Here is a 21,772-nt window from a genome sequence, read left to right as displayed (position 1 = left end):
GCTAAGAATAAGCTAACCAACATAACCACTAAGACGACAAGGGATATATGGAACAGGATACTATAAGTAAATGGGATTCAAAGTTAACAGCATGCATATTTGAAATAAAGAACGCATTTGAAAAACTAGGATCAGAATGTTCAAGGACACTTGCCTCTTCCAATTGCTGCTCATACTCTTCAAAGACTTGGTCCTAGAGATTCTCAAACTACTCCTTGTCTGCTCTCGAAACACACCGGAAAAGCACACAACAATACTATCTAAGAAAACTACACCAAACAATAGCTAACATCTATGAAAAAGGTATTAAACATTAGTATATGTCTCTATGAACACGAGGGTGTGAAAATCATCTAAATCGGAGCTAGAACGAGAAATTTATGCTAAAAACAAGTTTAGGGTTAAATCTGAAAAATAAAATGACCTATTTTGAATAAAATAGAAAGGGAAGGGGCCTTTTGTAAAAATAGATGGACTTTTTTATAAAAATATAAATGTTCAGGGGTTTAAGTGCAAAATTACCAATTTTCCGAAATTAAACTAAATATGGCTGACTGGGTATTGCTGACTAGGCTCTGTTGCTGAGGTGGCTAGCATGCTGCAGCCACGCAGGATCGAGGTGGACGCTGACTTGGCAGCCGGTTGACTAGGATTACACATGACACATGGCAATGTGTGATTGGATGACGAAGGGGTATCTTTAGATCTAATCTTGGCCATGGGTTTTTGATCTAACGGCAAGAAGAGATGGCGGCTGGAGGGAAGGTGGTAGATGGCGAAGGGACTCAGGCACGGCTACGCTTCATCAGAGCTTCACTGGAACTAAGCTCTGGCTCACTGGCGACGATGATGAGTAGCGGAAAAACATCACGGAAGGGTGACGAACTCACCTAGGGTGTTGGCAACTTCAGAGAGGCTGTGAGATTTGCTGGCAGCGAGAGGGGTGGTAACGGCTCTCAGGCCTTCGTCAGCGGCGGTGCTTCGATGGTCGGGAAGCGAAGGCGGAAGTGGTGGCGAGCTTAGGGGGTGACGGCAAAACCTGTGAGCAAGTCGACGGTGGCAATGTGGCTCTAGGGTGGCAGGGCGTTGAGCTTGTACAGTCGGCAATAGTGGTGGCGCTAGAACTTCATTGACGGCGCACTAGGGCTAGGGTTTTCAAGAAGATGGCAGCAAAAATAGAGTGAGGGGAGGTCGAGCGACCTCGGTTGCCTTTTATAGGGCCTCGGGAGGAGTGTGGGGCCAGGATCCAAGGTGCGGCGCGTCAGATTCGACTTAGACTTGGCCGGAGTCCTGGTCGGGGACAATAGGTAGGGGATGGGCCCCACGCATCAGCCGCATGTGGAGAGGAGGCTAGCAAGTGATGGACCGGCTAGCACGGTTTCAGCCCACGCCGACAATCGGGAGAGAAAACGGGGGGTGGGAGAAGGAACGGGCTTGGCCCTAGGAAGGAGGAGTGAGCCAAAAAGAAAAGGGAAGAAAAAAATAGAAAAGGAAGGGAGATTTGGCCTAGGAAGAAAAATGGATTTTTCTTTTATGGGAGCATTTTCAAACTTTTTTGAAATTTAAACGGCATGCCTCGTTGTTTTCAAAAATTAATTTCCACACAAAGAAACCCTAATGCTACTACTCCAACATGAATGCAACATTAAAAATAAATAATAACCTAAATTAATTACTTAATTAGAATATAATTTTTATCCTATGGTTTTAAGACGAAGAATAACACCCTAAATCTAAAGAAAGGATAATTTATTACTATTTCAAAAGGTTGAAAAATTAGGGTGTTACCAACCCCCCCCCCCCCAAGAAGTTGTTGTGTCTGCTGTGTTGCTGACGTCTCGACGCCCTTCGACTTCTTTTTGAGTGGCATGGCTTCGGAATAGGTTCGGATCCTCATGGACGACATCAACTGTTAGAAACTTGCGTAACCAGACAAGATGGTGGGCCTTCGGACTCCAAAGGGGTCCGAAGGCTATGCGGGAAACGTATAGGATTTAGGGATTGTTCTGTGATATTAATGCCACCACATTCGTCAGTTACAGTGACGCCCTATTTATAGGCCGTACTCAACCACACCCCGTCACAGTTTACAAGATTACCCTCCAACTGCCACATGCTCAACGTATTTGAGGGTACTAAGGTACTCTCCTAAGCACATCCATAATATTTACAATCTTACCCTTCATGGTCTTCGGTCGCCGCCTATGGTCCTCCCTTCGACCATGCCTTCACCCTTTGCTCTGCCTTCATGCTGGACTTAGGTCACCCTTTGCTTTGGTCACCTTTCGCTTGGACTTCCGAAGGTCTCCGCTCGGTCGCACCTTCGACGTTCCTTCGGCTTGTCGAAGGGTTCCTGCAACATAACAGATCCATGGTAATTGTAAGCCTTGTTAGTTTGCGGCATCTGCGGAGATCTTCGACCCGATGACCGAAGGGGCCTATGAGATCATTCCCAACATTTCTAATTTCCGGTTAAGAAAAATTAGAAAAATTTCTGGCTATTGTTGCAGTAGTCCCAGATTAATTGTGGAAGAGCAATACGCCTAACTTAAAAGTGGAGAGCAATTCACCTCATCGGCTAGCTTTTAGGGTGTAGAAAGCCCTTTTCGATTCTATAATTAGTATCAGAGCCCAGTTCACAAAGTGTGAACCATAATCTTTGGCCCGATAGACATGAATATGTGTGAAGGTCAGATTGATCGTTTGTGCTGGTGGGGCATGACCTGAGGAACCATCAATGTAAGATGAAGGGGCGGTGAATGACCGTGGGACATCAATGTGTGAAGGAGAAATTATTACCCTTTACTGGTTTAGACAAATATATAAGAGGAGTTTGCTAGTGGGCTACATGTGTGGCAAAGAATTGTGGAGGCGCTTTCCTTAGTGAAGTTCATAAATTTCTAGGAGTTTTCGAATTGCAGAATACAATATTGATTTTACAAACTAAATAATAATTTCAAACGTAACATGTACAAGAAATTTCAGAGACAAGTGTAAGCATTATAACATGTTTGGATAGGCAGGCATCTGACCCAATCCCCTGTTATAGCAAAGAAAGAAGTTTTATTTCTCTTGCAATCCAAGGGAATTGGACCTAATCCTCCAACCAAAAACCCGTGTGTCAGTGGAAACTTAAAGCTTCTCAATGCTAGGAGGCACATTCATTCATCATCTTGTGCGACAGAGGGCGTGTAAGAGGGAAAAAAAAGCTTCATATTCTAAAAACTAAAATCCCTTATGCAGCCTAATTACAAAAGTGTGATGTATCGTGTATTTCTTTTCTTTGAATAATCTCTTTACAAATTGTGTGTTGTGTATTTCTTTCCTCTGAACGAACTCTTCACAGATTTTACCATCCTGAACTTCTTGTCACACAGTTATTGAGATCGGTTGCTGCTGCATAGTCATGTGCTACTCAAGAGAAAGGTTTCTGATTTCGCGTTGCTGATCAGCTATCCCTTTCGCTAATCGCGACGGTAGTGGAAGCAAGTCAGCGGGTGCTGCAGTTGAGGATGTGCTCTTCAATTTTGGATTGAACCACCTTCTTAAGGTGAGGCCATCGATCCTCATCCTCCCATGAGACTCCTCACCTTGATATGAAATTCCTAATCGCCTCAGAAGGGCACCAACTGCTTGACCAATTCTGTACATCATAATCCAAATCAGTCTCGTCTAGAAGTTATTGGATAACTCGAATGCATAAAGGAAATTTTTGAAAGAAATTTAAGCAAAAAGCAGCACAGAAAAATCCTTCTATTTGACTCTGGATTTCATATATTAGTCGCAATAGCATTCGATGCGTTAGGTAGAACAAAAGCAAACAACCAAACTCTTCAGACCAACTTCCACATAGATAAATCAAGATCTATGAATATATAGCACAAGTATTGAGAAAATGAATGGAATTTTACCGTCCAGCAAGTTTAAGCATTTTCTCTCTTTCATCAAAGTCAACTTGTTTCTTTTCTGTGGGTAATAAGATTGTCACATTTGGTAACCTTGCACCTGTGGCATAATAATAATTAGAACAGAGTAACTAAGATGTAAATTATACAATAATTTTCTCCCTTTGTTATTGGTGCATGAGGAAGTCACATCATTACTAAGTCATTACTTGGAGGACCTAGAACTGTAAACGAACAACTAACAATAATTTGTAGGTGACCTTGAAGGATCTTGTATTCTGCCAAAGAGACTTGATTCCGAGCCGTTACAATGCAGAATATGGCTAGCATGGTAGTAAATTATTACTCCCAACGTTTGTAAATAAATGATGTTTTGGAAATCAATAGGGTCTCTAATATGCAACTTTGACCACTACTTCTTATGTAAAAATAATAGTAAAAAATTGTGAAATTACTATATTATGAAAATACTTTCACAAAAAATTCAACAATACTATTTCCATATTACTGATCCAAATAATTATTTTGAAATTAATGGTCAAAGTTTGGGAGGATTGACCACACATTTCCTAAGATATCATATGTTTACGATTGGAGGGAGTATGAAGCTGACCCACGCAATATATCTCTTCTGGCATGTTTGATCACGAATGAAAGAGAATCATAAGGCAGAAGCTACTGACGTGGGGATAGAGGAATACCAATTAGAAATCTGTTTCTCAAATGACAATAATTATTGGTTCATAGTTTATGCGTTAATTGAACTTCACAGGAGTGTAAATAACCCCTCCATATTTATTGTCTTTAGCCACTTCTTATTTGCTTGTTGCAACAAGATAGTAAATAATTTGATGCATCAAAGTACTTTAAGATTGACCTGCAGCGAGCCGATGCTTCAAAGACCTCAATGTTGTAAGAAGAGATACCTGCGAGAAGTAAAGCGTAAGTACCCATCAGTTGAAAGGAAAACACAAAGCATGCGCAGACAACCGGGAAAAAATTGTGCATCCATCACAGGGTTGATTTGGACAGGGAAGAAGTTCCAGTCAAAAGAAATGGAAATAAGTATGCATATTTGTAAACTGATTGCTGAGTATTGTAATCATTCAGAAAATCGTTCATGTACCAAGTTTATATAACACATAGCCACCATAGATCTGGTTTAACTGCAAAAATTGTGCTTAAGTACAATAGCAAGGGCAAAATAATGATGTCACATCATATTTTATTAAGATAAAACATTTAAAGCAGTTTCATGAAGTGACATAGTGCAGTTAGCAAAAAAAACACCTCGGCTGTGTAGATCTTTGACTTTCTTGCATCAATAACAATTCGGGCATCTTTCATGGAAATGCTTTCAACTGCTCCTAATGAAGCAGCTTCCTGTGACAAGAAGCCATGCAGCTTTGATCAGTACCTGCAGGATACTGAGATGGAGCCACTGTTTAATTGAACATTACACCACTACCTCCAGTATAGAAAAAGCACGGATATCATATTCCCCAAATCCTTCAAAAAGTGAATTTACATTGGGATGCTGTGGAATATCACAACTTAGTCCCATATTTTCAATGAAAGTGTTTTTCAGTGAACTGTCATGAGGAAGCCTCAAACATCCCAACACTTGAGATAAAACATCACTTGATGGTAATAGCCCAGTGGAAATTGCCTCACGGTAGACCTTAATTGCTGCGGAGGTCCTATAAAAATTAGCAAATATAAGCTGCTGAGAGAGAATTGTAAAATTGATTATAGATGCATCTGAAGAGGATGTTGTTAAAGAACTATAATGGAGTCTGGTCCCCCAAATATATCTGAGCATATCCATTTTGCATGAAATTGTTAAGAGTTATGCTGGAGTGTGGACATGTGGTCCACATAGGAGACTTTTACGCTGCTTAACAAAGAAATTGACAAAACAACCAAAGCATGTTCAAGGCATACTAGCTGTTCTCTCGAAACATCATAGAAGTGATATATTCTTTTAATAATAAATTATGTTGGTAAAAGTTGCAACTATGAGATCTTGATTGTGTTGCGACAAGTCACAAAGTCATACATATATATCTATAAGTGGAGCTATCAAACTGTTCTAATAGTATTGGACTGATTAAAGTTATAACGTCACTTGTCTACTGGATGCAGATACACTAGAAGCTGGTATACTGCAAGTAGTTCAGTGGAGCATTGGTATACTGCTACTGGATGTGGATACACTAGAAACTGATCTAGTTGGCGCTGCTTCATCTTTGGGCTCCAGCTCCAGCTTCTACTTCAGACTTCGGCTTCAGCTTTTGCTACAATGTTTATTCACATATCCCGGGTCCCCACTGTTGAGCTTTTGCTCCGAGTCACAGCTGGCCTCCCCAGCTGTCATCTCTTCTTCGTCCCCGAGTCGAGTCTCTCCGGTGTTAAGCCTCTCTGCTCCACTACTGAGTCCCCCAGGCCTATGCTTCCATCGAGCTTGGCAACAGTTGGGTGCAGCCGACGACCACAGCCGAGGGTGTCAAATTTGCGCTGTTGTCTCCTTCACAAGCTGCCATATCACTCCTATTTCATGTGCCTTGTGCCTTCTCAGATTAGCACCTGTGGTGGCGTTGGTCATTGTTGCTGGTGCTCCTTACCAGCAAAACAGTAAACAACTCTCTCACCCTTTTTCCATGAGCTCGCGCAACAGTTTGTCTTTGCTTCAGTGCCTGCTGTCGACAGGTCCTGAAGCTTGTCAAGGTCAGCCTGCTTTGCTAATTGCTACTCAACCATACTCTTCAGGAGGTTTTTCACGTATCATCTCCTTGGATTAATGCAGTGTTTAAAAGATATTGTCAACTCTGTATGGTCTTTGCATGCCAATTCTGCCTAAGGGTTAATCTAAACAATTTGATCTATTAACATAAAGTTCAGTCAGGCATAATATTTGAGACTATGAGGCAGTCCAGCAAGGCTGCAAGGAACGTACCATTTGCTGTCAATTTGTGGTTTCCCTAAGTTGAATTTGACAATAATATTTCCAAGTGAAAGATCAGTGTCAAACATTTGTAGGCATAAACCTGAAGAAAAAGATTTTTTAGCAGGAAGCATTGTCACTATATATAGAAGTGGAACAAATAATAAAAAAGAATTGCTAGCACTTGTAGACCTAAGGAAAAAGTAAAATAAGTGAGTTGAGAGAACAAACAAAATGCAGGTTCTCCCATACAGTAAAGACCAAAAAATAAAAAAAACGTACCGGTAAGACAACCGACAATGGTGGGATTGAGACGAATACCATCTATTTTTAATTGTTCAAATAGATCCAGACCATGTTGGGCTTCACCGTTTCTACATGGCAGCTGTTAGTATCTGACGAATAACGTAAGATTAATATGAAGTGTGCAGTGCATGCTCAGAGTTATTACCTTTCGCAAGCTACAAGTAAGACAGAATATGTTATCTCATTCGGATGGACTCCTAGTCTATTCATCTCGTTAAGCACATCAACAGCCTTCGAAACTTGATCAGCATCACCTGCAATTTAATTGCATGGTTGATAAAAAGCATGAAACCGCCATTGTTTGAATGTTCGAACTAGGGCAAGATTCAAATGAAACGGACAAGGAGATATTGTTCACATTTCAGAAAATGGAAATCAAGTAATTAAGTTTCACTTGGACCCGTAAACTTGCAAATTGTATTAGTTATGTCATGGTGATTTTCACTAGCTAATAGTGTGACATCAGCTTGATATCTTTATTATCTTGGCACATCAGTACTTTTAGCTAGTGACAAGAATAATTTAAGTGGCAGTTTACATATTAGAGCACCTACAAACTTACCATTCAGATTCAGGGATCTAAGTGGTACACCATGACAAGTAAAGGGATATCTAGTACAATTTTCTCATTCAGAACATATACAGGTGGCAAATGAACATAGTTTTTTATTTCCTTCAAGAAGTGGACATACACAGCGAGGTGATCAAAGCATTCAACGTTGAAACTGTTGGGATCAACTTAATCAACTTAATCTCCTCATATAGCTGCAGTGCCTTTTTCCAGTCCTTCGCCTGAAACAGTGGCACACAAATCATGATGAGCTAAAAGGAATCTTGGTAATGTACCAATGGACTCAAAATGAGAAGAGCAAACCATGCAAGAAAAAGATAGAAGTAGCTATGCAAAATTTAGGACTATTGCAAAACATGCAAGCCACAATAAATCCAAGATGTGCTTTTCTCCAACAATTTGTGGAAGACTTACATTGCAGCAAGCACCCATCAACGAACTGTATGCCATGGTTCCAACTTGTATGCCCTTTGCTCTTGCATCTTTCATTATTTCAAAGGCAGCATCCGCCCTTCTGGCATGACCAGCTACATCAACTAGAGCACTTAAAAACATCTGTAATTGAAGGAATAATACAATCAGAGAAGTAAAATAAGCTGTAGAAGAGGAGCACATTAGGTATCCTTAAGCTTCCCACTAAGAAAAAACACCTCATCAGGTTTTACTCCAATCTTGTTCATATCTTCATAGATCTTCAATGCAAACCCTAAATCAGCAGTCAAACTACAGCTTCTCAATGCAATTGTGTAAACTTCTGGGGTACCCTTTATATCATACTCCTGAAGCATTTTGTATACCTCACGAGCTCGATCAGTCTACACAAAGAAGATGATTAAGAAAACTTGATTTTGGATACAGGAACTATATTTTCTGTTTTGAATTTCCGAAAATATTTTTAATCTATAAAAAACCTGGCCAGCCTGAATACATGTCTTCATCAGCGCTCCAACGGTGACATGATCAGGGAGAATTGGTTTGGTTCCTTTGGATTCTGAGGATTCTGCTGTCATTTCTGATAAAACATCAAAAGCCCGAGCCACCGCTCCGGATTCACCGCATGCACTGATCAAAGCATTGAAGACAACTCGATCTGGCTTCACCTTCTACTGCAAGTACGACCCAGTAAGTTTAACAAGGATGAAGAACCTTAAAGAGGGTTATAAACTGGAAAATTTCTTCGGTAACATCAACATAAACAATGCATCAGACAGAACATCACCTTTGAACTCATGATCCCATAAGCACCAAATGCTTTGGCCACTTGTCCAGCTCTACCACAGCCATCAATTAGGGCACTGTATGTGTTAACATTAGGCTCTATACCAGCACTAACCATCTCGTGGAAGACCTAAAATATAAGTACAACTTAAAGGATATAGCATGATGTATAGTATATTATCAGATTTTCATGGAAACAACCTATATGTGACTTTGTGATTTAATTACCTCAAACATGGCATCAACTTTTCCACACTTTGCACAAGTTGATATCAATGTGGTGTAAAGTTTACAATCAGGTTTTAGCCCAGCTTCATTTAGGAGAACCATCACTTGGAGTGCTCCTGTAAAGATAAAAACATTTGGTCATATTCCATAATCTCTGCCCCAATTCTGGTACATCTGACAAGAAATGCTAGAAGTTCAAGGTAGAGCGGTTACCATCAAAATCATGTGAATTAGCACACACGGACAAAAGCATATTGAAAGTGCTCATTTTCGGGCTGTCAATCAATCTGCAAAAGCGAAGAGCTTCCAAGACAGCCCTTTGCTTCTTACACGCACTAAAAAAGCTGGCATGGTGGATCTAAAATAAATGGGAATCAGGAACTTGAAGATATTTGAAAGGAAAACGTGTACATTTCCTCCTTCAACATTTGAAGTTGGAAAAACTTTAAATGAAAATGTGTATATTACCCCCTTCAACTATTGAAGTTGTCTGATTTTAACTTTGAAAGATGAAACCGTCTATTTTACACACACACACACACATAAAAAAAATGTCTTAAAAACAAGAGCATGTAACCCCTTGAACCCAAAACTACCCTAGATATGGCTGATGCTCCTAGTAGGCACTAGTTTGTTGACATGGCATCTTAGTAGCAGTCATCAGCACTTAAAGTTAGAGAAAATAATAGGACCCACAAGTAGCATCAGATGTCATATTCCACCATCTTCATCTCTTCATCCCCAACTCCAAGTCAAGCGCCATTGCCGAGAGCTTCCAGATCTTGGAGCCTGTGTGTATACAGTAGATTAGCAAGCCAACCATGATCTGGAGCTCTTATTTTCTTTCTTGCCAAAACCAAACAATCTCCGTGTGGCCCTGGAACAGAAACTTTCCAACAGGAATCAATCAATGGTGCTCCTCTCCAAATCTGAGCACCACTTCAAGCCTGACGTTTTGGACTCAAGCAGCTGCTCATAGCTCACCAAACCCAAGCATCTCCCAATGATATGCCTGATGAGAGGTGCCACGGTTGAGCTGAGTAGGCAGTGGTGGTGGCAGTGACCGCATAGGTGGCTGGACGGTCTCAAGCCTGAGCTCAAGCGCAACTATGCTCCAGGACAGGTAAGGAGGCGGGGGGTGGGGGGAGAAGATGAAGGGAAGACAACAAGACAGTAGATGGAAAAGAACCTGAATGCAGCCCCAACGTGTTTCTATTTTATTTTCAGACCTCCCAGCTGGCTTAGTTATTACGTGTCAAAAACCCTTGCCACGTCGCATAACTGGAATTATTCAGGTCTAGAGGGTTATATGCTCCAGTTTCAATAGTTGAAGGATGAATATTAGAAAGTTTTATAATGCAGGGTTAAAATTAGATTATCTTATAGTTTAGGGGGTTAATACATACTTCTTTCAATTGAAGATTAAATTGTAAACAATTATTCTCCTCAAAAGATTGTAAAAATCACTGGGCCATTGAAAAACGTAATTTACCTTCTTCATATCAAGCAATCCCTTCTGATCCATGATTTCTAACAAATCCACACAGTCTTTCAACCTGACAGTACCAAATGGATGTTTCCACCGATAAAAATTACAGATACAAATGGTCATAATTTGGAATTAACATTACATATCGAAACACAAATAGAGTTTGAGGCAAGAATGCTGTAGTGATTATCTATCAAATATTATACCTTCCATCCATTAGGAAACTATTGTATCGCTTCAAGTAATCTAGTATATCCTTCGTGCCATTCAATCCACCTCTATTTGCAGTAGCGAAGTTATCTGGATTCTCCTTGTTTAGTATGTTTGAAATACTCCAGCCAATGACTGTTGCCCCATCGTGGTCCTTCACTGATTTCTTTTGTTTACTAAGAGGACCTTCCCTTAAGCATGCAACAGGAGTGAATTGCCCTGAATATAGAGTATTCTTCAGAGGACCAAATCATTCAAGAGGTGATACGAAAAGAAAAAAATAATAATTTTAGCAGACTAAGAACCAAGAAGGATACATGAATTCCAAAGTTAAACCTGCTGGCAAATAAGAGCCCCCTGCATATGAGTTTGCAAATTCAATTGCGTGTCTTGGTTCGAACAAATTGCTGTTGCTGGTCTGGGGAACAAAATTGCGATGATTTTCTGCTATTCTTTTGAAGGACGAAAGAGATGTCAAATCAAGATGTTCCTCTTGATCACTCTGACTGCATCCAACTAAATTAGCATCCTCTTTATCCATTGGCTTATCAGTATGACCTTGGCTATTTTGAATCACTTCCTTTTGCCCCGAAAGAGATAAAAATTGATGAGGGAGTCCAACAACCCAGCCCACTGTGCTCGAGAAATACTTGCTTTTATCTTGTCCTTCTGACACAGACTGTGGCATCGCAGGAGCACTTGTAACCTTTTCGATATAACTTGTTTTTGCAGTTGGAGTTGAGAAACAAACTTCTTCTGGTCTAGAAATATCTACCGATGTATCCAGTGATGTCCAAGGAGTAATTACAGAATAAGCTTGCGTTTCCTTATGTACAGTATTTACACATGAAAAACTATGAGCCTTGCAATGCATTTCATCAACACTCATTCTTCCAGAAACACACAGCTCTGAAAACCCATTATCATGAGTTGTCTGTGGTGCACAATTACTTTCATATACTGCTTTTGTTGTACCAAGGGCCTTATTTACAAAGTTTTTGTCATCTTCAAGTAAAACCTGCCAAATATGAAGATCACTAAAGTAAGAATATATTTAATGTTCTTGTTAAACCATGACTCATTTGTCCCTTACACATCTGCCAAATATGATTAAGCTACTAATCATGTGCCACTTACATGTCCAACCAATGAAGACGATTATTTTCCTTCCAGGAAATGAACAAGCTTACACTTTATGCTGGATGATAAAAGTGATTATGTTGACAGTTTTTCTACAAGCCTATGCTGATTTGAGAACCTTAATCAGGACAATCTTGCAAAGGTTGCCTATTTGCTGTAGTCTCCAAGATTTGTCAATGAAACACTAGCTAGTCACCAGATTCCCAGACCTCAGAATCCAAGAACATGTACCCAAAACCAGAATAAGCTGGGCTAACCTGAAGCTACTACTTGCATTCAACACACGATCAACAGTTTTGGTATCACCAGCGCTTCTCATCGAGAACCTTTGCCTGGTCTAGAAGGATAATCTACGAAAAATATATATAACTACATTTGTGGAACCGGATGACACTAGCCCAAACCAGTAACCATATTTTGTGCTGGATGTTTTTACTATCTGGTTTGTCCAGCAAGGTATGCTATTAACTGACAATTCAAGTTCAAAATGTGCAGGGTACGAGCCGTAATGTTCAAGAAGCAGAACATATAAAATGACAATATTCAAGTAACTTTTTCTCAGAAAGAAGAAGAAGAATTCATGAACTACATACGAAGCACAAGGCCACAATGTCCACCCACTAGAACTCACCTCCGGGGAACCGCCGTGCCCCGCGCGGCAACACCGCAGCCACACCACCTGCAATGCGGCGAGGAGCGCCGCGGCGGCGACCAGCGAGCCGCCGCCCTGCAGCAAGTCCGCCGAGCTCCCGCTGGACAAGCAGCAACAGCTCGTCGTGCGGCGGGCGCGGGCGCCCGGGTCCTGCCTCCGGAGGGGCGGCGGGCGTAGCAGGAGACCCCCGCTCCAGCCACGGCCGTTGCGGCGGGCGGATGGGCGGGGGGGGAGGTGGATGAAGCGCGGGGGTGAGGTGAGCAGGGGGAGGAGCGCGCGGGGCGCCGCGGAGGCGGGGTCGGGGGCGGAGGCGGAGGCCTCCATGGGGGATTGAGGAGCCACGGAGCGAGCGAGGTTTAGGAGGAGGATGATGAGTTTTATCCGGAGTTTGCGAGGAGTTGTGGTGCGGAGGACGTCGCTTTGGGCGCCAGATTTGGTCGTTTTTGTTTCCTTTGCTCTGGTTTCCATGGTCATTACAGCTGCCTTGGCTGTGGTCACTGCTATACCACTGTCACAACCAGTTTTATAAAAAAATCAGAAATAAGTTATATATATATATATATATATATATATATATATATTAAGGTCAAGTTTGATATATATAACGACTTTATTAATATATCACACAGTGTTTTTATTATAATATTTAATTTAAATAAATAGAAATAATCTTAATATCTTAAACAAAGCACGCTAGCAAAACACAGTGAAGCTTTTATCTTTCACAGACAATCGATTGGGTCCACCAAACTAGAAGTCTTCCTCTTCGTTTAAGTAGTAATATGGTTCTCCTTTATTGTCTGAGTAACAATTTGATGGACATTTGTATAGAAATAGCAAGTGTAAATACATATCATACTCCGCAACGCAAGTGTGAGAAATAAATTATATGCAAATTTAAAGAAAGGAACATGCTATAACAAGTATAATTTACATAAATACCAACTATGCTACCGTAAGAGTTATAAAATAATCTTATTTAACTAGATGAATCATCAATAAATTTTCACTTCTAAAAACATCTACACAGATTTCTCAACCATCTGAAATCCACAGTAAGCTCTCAAACCAACTAAATACTCATCCCAAGTAATCCAAAAAACATCCATTATTACCCATCACAAGTAATCAACCATCCAACTACTACTCATCACAAATAACGAACCATCAACCAAACCAAAACCCAAACCATCTGAACCATACCAACGCAAACCAATTAATCATGTAAAAGGATCACACCACTTTTAACCATGAGCATAACTGATATATTAATTTTATACTCTGCAGAGGTCCTCAGGTGAAAAGGGAGTTGGCTCGAAGGAGGAAAAAACTTGGAATTTTCTTTTATGAAGCATTTTCAAACTTTTTTAAAATTCAAACGACGCATCTCGATGTTTTAAAAATTCATTTTTCATATAATAAAACTATAATGCTTCTATTTCAGCATGAAAGGGTTTTAAGAGAAGAAATAACACTTAAATCTAAGGAAAGAATATTTTATTAATAAATCTAAGTAAATAATATTTTATTAATATTTTAAAAAAATTACTCTCTTAGCTTCAATGAGTGGTACGTTATCAAAGAGAATCTAATGGCATAAGCTCCATTGACTTTCACACGAGGAGATGTTAACATGGCTTCACGTGCATCAAACATTTATTGTTGAAACAGTATTATAGTACTTTTGACGAGTCTAGTTGTGACACTAGGCGAAGTAATATAAGTTCAGTATACATGTTCAGAGAAAGTCTAAGAGTATCTTTATAGATAAGGAAGAGAATGATGAAGTGATTTTTTGACACAAAAAGTTATAGATCATTTGACACCTACGATAATACATATTTCAATAATACTAGATACATAATTTATATATTTTGGTGCTCACAAATCGTTTGAAAAATTATATCATATAGATTATAAATTATTTACATATTCCAATAATACCAGATACATGTATATACATGTATATACATCTTATATGTATTAGTAATAGTCACTAAAACAATTTATATTCACTCCAAACAGCTAGGAGTATTACAGATATTGCACACTTCATTCAGCTCAAAAGTCATCAACCAGCCCATCTAAAAAGCAAGTTGTCAAACGGTCACAACTTTTGCACAAGCAGCTTTTGAAAAAATAGCATCTCCAAGGTCCCAAGCCAAAAGTAGCTTTTGAAAAAACATCAACCCAAACAAACATTGTAACGCCATGCTCTACGGCTAAAGCATATTTCAACCAAAATTAAAATTTTGGCAACACCTCTCTTGTATTGTATGGTATAACAGATATGATAAAATATAATATTCTAAACAAAATATAACCAGTAATTGAAATTCTTCATGACACTATTACACTGTATAATTCCTTACAACATAAACGAGATTAAATGTCCTTTAGACAAAATCTTATCACAATCACAAGCATCGTACTATTAAACTGGGTTTGTGCAACATGATTTGAAATACTAACATTATGGTGCGTTCAAGCTTCAATTCCCCAGCTCATTATGCTCGTCAAAACGGTCTAGGCATACCTGTAAAAGAAATATGAGGTGAGATATATTCAACAAGTAACGACTATATATATATATATATATATATATATATATCATCTATAGTTTAAATAAAAATTTAACCTGAAAGCAAAAGCTTACTCTCAAAGATGAGTCAAGACATGGGAAATTAAAAAAAAAACACTCCTCCATATAGTACAACATCTGCTAATACAATTTCTCAATATGGTGACCGTCAAACAAACACCTAAAGTGTTCATATATCATAGTACCAATTCTCCAGGATTTTATATTCTTTAGACGGTATGAGATTGTATGAATAACATGATATAACTCCATTGGAGAGTTTAATGTTGAATGATGACAACCTCTTATGCAACTCTATGTATCGGTGAGAGTAACAACATGATGGTAGTAATCAGTTTTTATCTTCATATGATATGCATATGTATGCATATGTCAACGAAATTTAAAAAATATTCTCATAACGTCATAATCATCATTGATTTCAGGTTTATGCAAAACCATGAATAATGCTCATGAAATGACATGATTGCAACATGGTGCATATATATGCATACAACCCATCATTAAGCAACTGCAGCAAGTATTATGGAATAAATCATAAATACAACCGGTCGACATACTTCACCTTACGATGACAATCTCTGTATTAGAATTAATAAAGATTAGCACAAGTATAAGTGCATCGACATGAGTATACTCATCGACCTCTGAAGTACCAAGTGTGAAACCAAAAATAAACAAGCTATTTCTCTTAATGAGGTATACTCTATTTTAATTAGATAAAATAATATGATGTATAAATTTAAACATAACATTAATCACACCCCTTATCTTTTACCAATGAATCCCGATGACCACGCTAAGCATGGTTGGAGGCACTACTTGCCTTTTACCGATGAATCCCGATGATGACCACGCTAAGCATGGTTGGAGGCACATTTTCCACCTTCTTCAGTACTTTTCAACCCTTTTACGTCCAATTGTGAAGAATTCCAAACATGCACTTTACAGGTTGTCGGGTCACCCAGCCCTTCCTAATAAAAATGTAATTTGGTGATAAGTTGGCTGGTGGCAAAGTGTAAGGCCAACATAAAATACTATGGCTTCAAAAAATTGGATTTTAATAATTATTGATAATAATATTTGGTATTTACAGTGGCATTACAGTGAACAATAACTCCGACCAATAAACAATAAACAGTACTCCTATCAGTGAACAGTAACTCTGATCAATGAACAGTACTTTTCGCCAGTGAACAGTACTCCGCCTAGTAAACAGTACTTTCGACCCGTGGTTAGTTGACACGGACAGATATTCCGAAAAAAAATGTAGTCGAATTGAAGAAGACCAAACTTTAATAAAGGATATTCGGGTGAATATTTAAAATTTGCATCGTCAAATAGGAAAGATATAGCTGAATTATATCTGTAATTTTTATTTAGTTTTATTAAAAATCATAATCTTATACGGCTAAGACCTTTCGCCCTTTAAATATGAGAGGATCATAGGCGATTGAATTATCAATCAATCGATCAAATATAATTTATATTACCTTTCGTCTTTTACTTAGCTCATGTAGTCTTGTTCTCTTTTCTAATCTACATTACTACATGTTCTTGATCTCGACGATTAAGGATGAGCCATCGGTCATCCACGCTCCAACTGGATTCCTTCTGAGTGTGGGTGACGACGCATATCCGATGACGCATCATCACGACTGGGATATCCTGAGTGCTACTCTCCAGATATTGCACACAAGATGCTTAGTGTTTAGTACGGTATCTTTTTCACGTCAACAATAATCTCAGGATCGATAGTATTGACATCCGTAGCACTCTTCTCTTTAATACTTTTTCAACAATCCCCGTAAATCATAATAGTACGAGCTTAAGAGACAAGCTTCAACCACATGATGGTTTATCCCCTTTTTCCCAACTTTATCCCCTTTTTTAGGCCACTAGTTTTGGTGTGCCATAGGAGCACTGTAGAAGGGGAAAGACCGTTCTAGATGTAAGTTTTTTTGGTTGACGGGCCTTAACTTTGATAAAAAAAAAAATCCCAGCTCTACAACCAAAACTTGCGTTTTGAAACGTAAAAAAAAAAACTTTACTTCCCAAGTATTAATTAATGTTGCGATTGCTCAAATGTTTACTTGAATCTAAACTTGCAAGTTTATGAAATTGTCGATAATTGGTAAAGTAGATTATGCAAATATTTATTTAAATTAAGGATACTTGTTCATCAATTGAGCATATCGAAAATAAGGACACGAGATTTTATACAGGTTCGAGCCTCTTTTAGAATAATCATCATTAATTTTAGAAGAAGATAATTATAATAGGATTATATCTGGGGGTATGTTTGGCATAGCTATACTTCAGTTTTTTCTACTCTGCTTTAGAAATCCACAGTGGAGCAGATCCGTCGTAGAGCTGAAATTGATAGTAAAAGTACTTAGCTAGCAGGATAGCTCCAGATCTAAAAATAAAAGGTTTTTTTTAGGAATTAACAATGATACCCTTATCAACTTCAAGATATTCTGAGGTTTGAGCCAGGGATATATTGCAGCCAGGCTTGCGGACTTAAGAAATTTCAAATCGCACAATTCCCGTAGGATCTTGCAGGAAAACTCTTACGTCCGGAACAACTTATTGATATGATTCGTATTTGAATGGCATGAATTGCCTTGTGTAACTATGAGGGCGGTACTTGTGTTTACGTAGTAGCATGGCTCAAGAACAACTGGTCGATGTGAAAAATTCCTCAAAAATACATGTTGATAGATATACTTGTCAGATTACTTTACCTACGTGCACAATTGCAAGCTCAAATTCAAAGCCGAAGCGCCATATTTTTACATTATGCTAGAGTGCCATTCAGACATACAGTACTAGACAAACATAAATAATCCAAAGTATTTTCCATTGAAACCCCAAGAGCCAAAGCTCTCTATATTATTCCTTATTCTGTTTGGATAGGCTACCTACAGATGATATAAAACAGGTGCATAATTTGCAGCATGGAGATAAAATGGTAGCTAGTCGATCACCTCCTCTCAGGCAGTCAGGTGGCACAGCTTCACCAATTTCCATGACTCCACATCCACAGGTTCCGTAGTGTAAAGCGCAAGCTCAGAGAACTCAAACTGCAGTCCCCATAGACTACATGTTGAATCTCTCTCTGACAGATCAAATACAATTCTAAACAAGAAGATCAAAGTGTCTTAAATATTACTCGAAATTGTCCTTCCTTCTCTAGCCCCCCACTATTCGATCAAGAAGAAAACTTTCGAGCTGGCAGTCAAAGTCAAGGAAGTAGTTAATCCTCTCTTTAGGTAATCAGATAGATTTTTTCTTTCCTTGTTGTGCTGACAGACCGATAAATCAGACATGGTTATCTTACTCACAAGCATTGCTTAAAGAACAACTTCACTCGACTTGTAGCCGGGAGTTGCCGGGCTCGACTGCGAGGGAGAGGATGGCGAGTTGCCGGGCTAGCAGAGAAGCTCTTGGGGATCCCCTTTTGAAGGATTTGAGCGTGGGGTAGCTTGGCAAGAAGGGAGCAGTAGCTCGGCTGGGCGTTGCTATGGCGTGGGCTCAACTTAGAGAGAGAATGAGCGAGAGAGGAGAGCAGTGAGGGAGAGATTGAGAGAGGAGCAGGAGGGCGTTGGGGGATAAGGCAAGGGCGAGGGCATGAGTGCCATTTCGCGTGGGCACCTGGCCGGCCACAGCAATGGCAGGCCACTTCAGCCGTGTGGTGCCGAGCCGCTGTTTGAGACAGAACGGGCGATAGAGGGGAGGAAGATGACAGGTGTGCCCTGGTGAATAGTACAATGATTCCAATTGTTCTTCCCTTGTTCTCAGTCCAAACAGTGGTCTTCTAAAGCCCTAACAATCATGAAAAAAATTGTGTAGCTTCTATAACTCATGTGCAACCTATTTGAATTGGATTGGCCCAAAAAGTCTGAGCATATTTTGAATTAAAATGCATTCAAGTTGGAAGCTTTTAAATGTTGCATGAATTTTTATAGCTTCAATTTAACTCTAAAAAATCTAGTAAAATTCACTATTCTTAAAAAATCATGGGATAATTCTAAAATTATTTGTAGGCCAAATTTGTATGTAAGTTTTGTGAGCTCCTTCACAATGCATCATTTTCATTGAGTTTGTCATTTTAAATTTTAATTCAAAAGCATTCAACAAATGCTCAAGAATTCAATTATGATGCCAGTGATACCCATGAGTGTTCAATGACATAAAAAGAAATTTTGGGATGTGACATAGATCTTGCTCAGCTCGAGGCTTCTACCTGTAGCCAGTGACAAGCCCAGGATTTTCAACTTGGATATACATACTACATTATATGCAGCTAATTTTTTTTATAACCATAAATATTAAAGAATGACAAGATGCAAAGTACAAATTGTTCATAATAATGCCAATATCTAAGGTAATATAAAGATGCTATTGTCTGCATCCTAGTTGCGGTAGATGATTAGCCCATGCCTTAGAACAATTGCTTAATTTGAGTAAAAGCAAACTAGTATGCAAATAAAGATGCTACTGTCTGCATCTTAGCTGTGGTAGATGATTAACACATGCCTTCCCAAATTATCATATTTGTTCGAATGACTGAGAGAGAGAGGGACTCAAGGAGTTCTCACAGTGTTACGGGTTGTGTCTATGGCCGCCGGTGTCAGAGAGGGAGTCAAAGCCATCGCAGTCACTGGCACCATGCTCTACCTCGTAGGTGTCGTGATCACCCTGGTGTTGCTCCGCCTCACCACCATCTGTGCCTAGCTCGCGCTGTGGCCGTTGCCCTACCCCATTGGTGCTATGCTTGCCAACATTGCACTCGTGCCATCGTGCCCATGCCCAGCACCAGCAGGCCCTGCGCCTAGCACCCCACAGGAGACACCTCGCTTGCACCTAACGCACAGCTCCACCTTGCCCTAGCGCGCTCGCACTGCCGCCGCCATGCGCCCCAAACTCTGTCTCAGCAAGTTGGGTGTGAAGGCATGTGCAAACTGGTCGTTGGGCCATTGGTTGTGCGCCACGAACTACATATGCGGTTGTGCAAGCGTCGCTGGGCCGTTAGGTCATGGGTTGTGCAGTGTGCGTTGTGTGCAGGTGATGTGCTCTGGTTGCCGGTTGGGTTGCCTTTTAGGAGTTGGGCTGGTCTAGTATATGAGATACAGAAAAAATGCACAAAATTTTTAAGTGTACATACACCCATGTCCGTGAGTGGGCCCACCACTGCCCATTGTTGTGCACCGGTAATAATTACATTAACGTATTCCAACCACCACACTCCTTCTAGAGTATCTAATTCTTCCCGAGGTGGATTGGAGAGCAGAATCCTCGTGCCTTGTTGGTATTGAGCAGTACCGAAGGCAAACTCCTTCTTGTTACCTTGTCGGCCCAAAGAATTGAACTCTAAATGGCAACTCATGCGGTGTTAATTTCTGCCTAGGACGTGTGTCGAGGAGGGGAGTTTGGGTGGACCCGACTATCCTCATGGAACACAATCGTCACTTTTATTTATAATGGGGCTCTCATGTCTAGAACTAACATCCGGCTAATACTCAGCATGATTAGCAAAGATCACATTGACACCATTATCCTCCATGTTTTCTTCATCTATTGATGCATCAAATTCGAGAAGCGAGGTTCGTCCTCCGGAATATCCTTCTCTATATTGGCAATTACTTAGTAATGAGAGCTACCAGAAGTTGAGACCACAATTGTAGTTGGGTTTGTTGACCCACAAGCCATATGATCACACGAGTTATCATTTTGACCAACAAACTCTAGGGTATGTCGGTCAATATTCTCCATTAGAGATCGATGAACCTTCATCAACTCATTGAGCTTCACGTAGATGTTGGGTCTGAAGTTATCGTAGAATCTGCCATCGGAATAGCCCATTTTCAGAGACTTGGTGCACTTAGTTGATGAAGACATGTCTTGTCGTATATCCCCACGGGTAGCGCCAGCTGTGGATGATTGGTAAAATCGATTATGCAAATACTTATTGAAAATAGGGATATCTGGTCATCAACTCTGCATATCGAAGACAAGAACACGAGATATTATACAGGTTAAGGCATCCCTTAAGATAATATCTCTATATCATGTTTTGCCTTGATTAATTTTAGAAAAAAAATAATTATAATGGGGAAGTATCTAGATCTAATTCTAAGGAACTTGGAAAGTTCTCTCATGTTCTAAATCCTAAAGCTCTTGTTAGATAAATCTAATTATGGCATGACTCTTTTGTACATCTCAATGGGTTGAATCTGCTCCTATCCGACTAGGATTGTTCTGTATTGCTTGTCAAGCTTAAAGGTTGAAATTTGATTGTCTCGACTCCTATCAACTTTCTCCCAGATCTACCTCTGGACGTACCCCCCTCCCCTCCTTATATAATTGGGTCAAGGAGATGTACTATACTCGGAGTTCCAAATGTAACATTCTCGAATTGTATAACTTCCAAATATTTGGAAGGTTCCTTCCTAATTTGAGGATGATTTCCATATAGAACACGATGAGCTATCAGAATAGCTT

At 39.7% G+C, this 21,772-nt stretch overlaps 1 protein-coding gene across 2 annotated transcripts; it reads right to left on the bottom strand.

Moving 5' to 3' along the window:
- Nucleotides 1–3,125: 3,125 nt before the first annotated feature.
- On the bottom strand, nt 3,126–13,090 carry LOC133904132 (pentatricopeptide repeat-containing protein MRL1, chloroplastic-like). Of its 2 annotated transcripts, none has more exons than XM_062345629.1 (19): nt 12,643–13,090; nt 11,208–11,889; nt 10,868–11,090; nt 10,665–10,728; nt 9,386–9,530; nt 9,173–9,288; nt 8,946–9,074; nt 8,638–8,829; nt 8,377–8,541; nt 8,141–8,281; nt 7,848–7,947; nt 7,301–7,409; nt 7,132–7,223; nt 6,862–6,952; nt 5,371–5,605; nt 5,196–5,288; nt 4,783–4,831; nt 3,912–4,005; nt 3,126–3,643 (listed from the first exon to the last, which is right to left on the bottom strand). In XM_062345629.1, the coding sequence occupies exons 1-19, from the start codon at nt 12,985–12,987 to the stop codon at nt 3,412–3,414; spliced, it is 3,297 nt and encodes a 1,098-aa protein (XP_062201613.1). In that variant the 5' UTR covers nt 12,988–13,090; the 3' UTR covers nt 3,126–3,411. The 2 variants fall into 2 exon arrangements, with proteins under 2 accessions (XP_062201613.1, XP_062201614.1); XM_062345630.1 differs by having other exon boundaries at nt 5,374–5,605.
- Between the last annotated feature and the right edge of the window lie 8,682 nt (nt 13,091–21,772).

This window comes from Phragmites australis, chromosome 21 (assembly GCF_958298935.1).
Source record: "Phragmites australis chromosome 21, lpPhrAust1.1, whole genome shotgun sequence".
Taxonomy (NCBI): Eukaryota; Viridiplantae; Streptophyta; class Magnoliopsida; order Poales; family Poaceae; genus Phragmites; species Phragmites australis.
The sequence above is the reverse complement of the archived record's forward strand: the minus strand, read 5'-3'. Positions and strand labels throughout refer to the sequence as shown.

What these genes read in the sequence shown, in the direction of transcription:
- LOC133904132 (XM_062345629.1), bottom strand. Translation starts at nt 12,987, where the DNA reads ATGGAGGCCTCCGCCTCCGCCCCCGACCCCGCCTCCGCGGCGCCCCGC. An exon ending in GGCACGGCGGTTCCCCGGAG is followed by an intron (nt 11,890 to 12,642) that starts GTGAGTTCTAGT and finishes CATATTTGGCAG; the next exon opens with GTTTTACTTGAAGATGACAA. An exon ending in AGTTTCCTAATGGATGGAAG is followed by an intron (nt 10,729 to 10,867) that starts GTATAATATTTG and finishes TGGTACTGTCAG; the next exon opens with GTTGAAAGACTGTGTGGATT.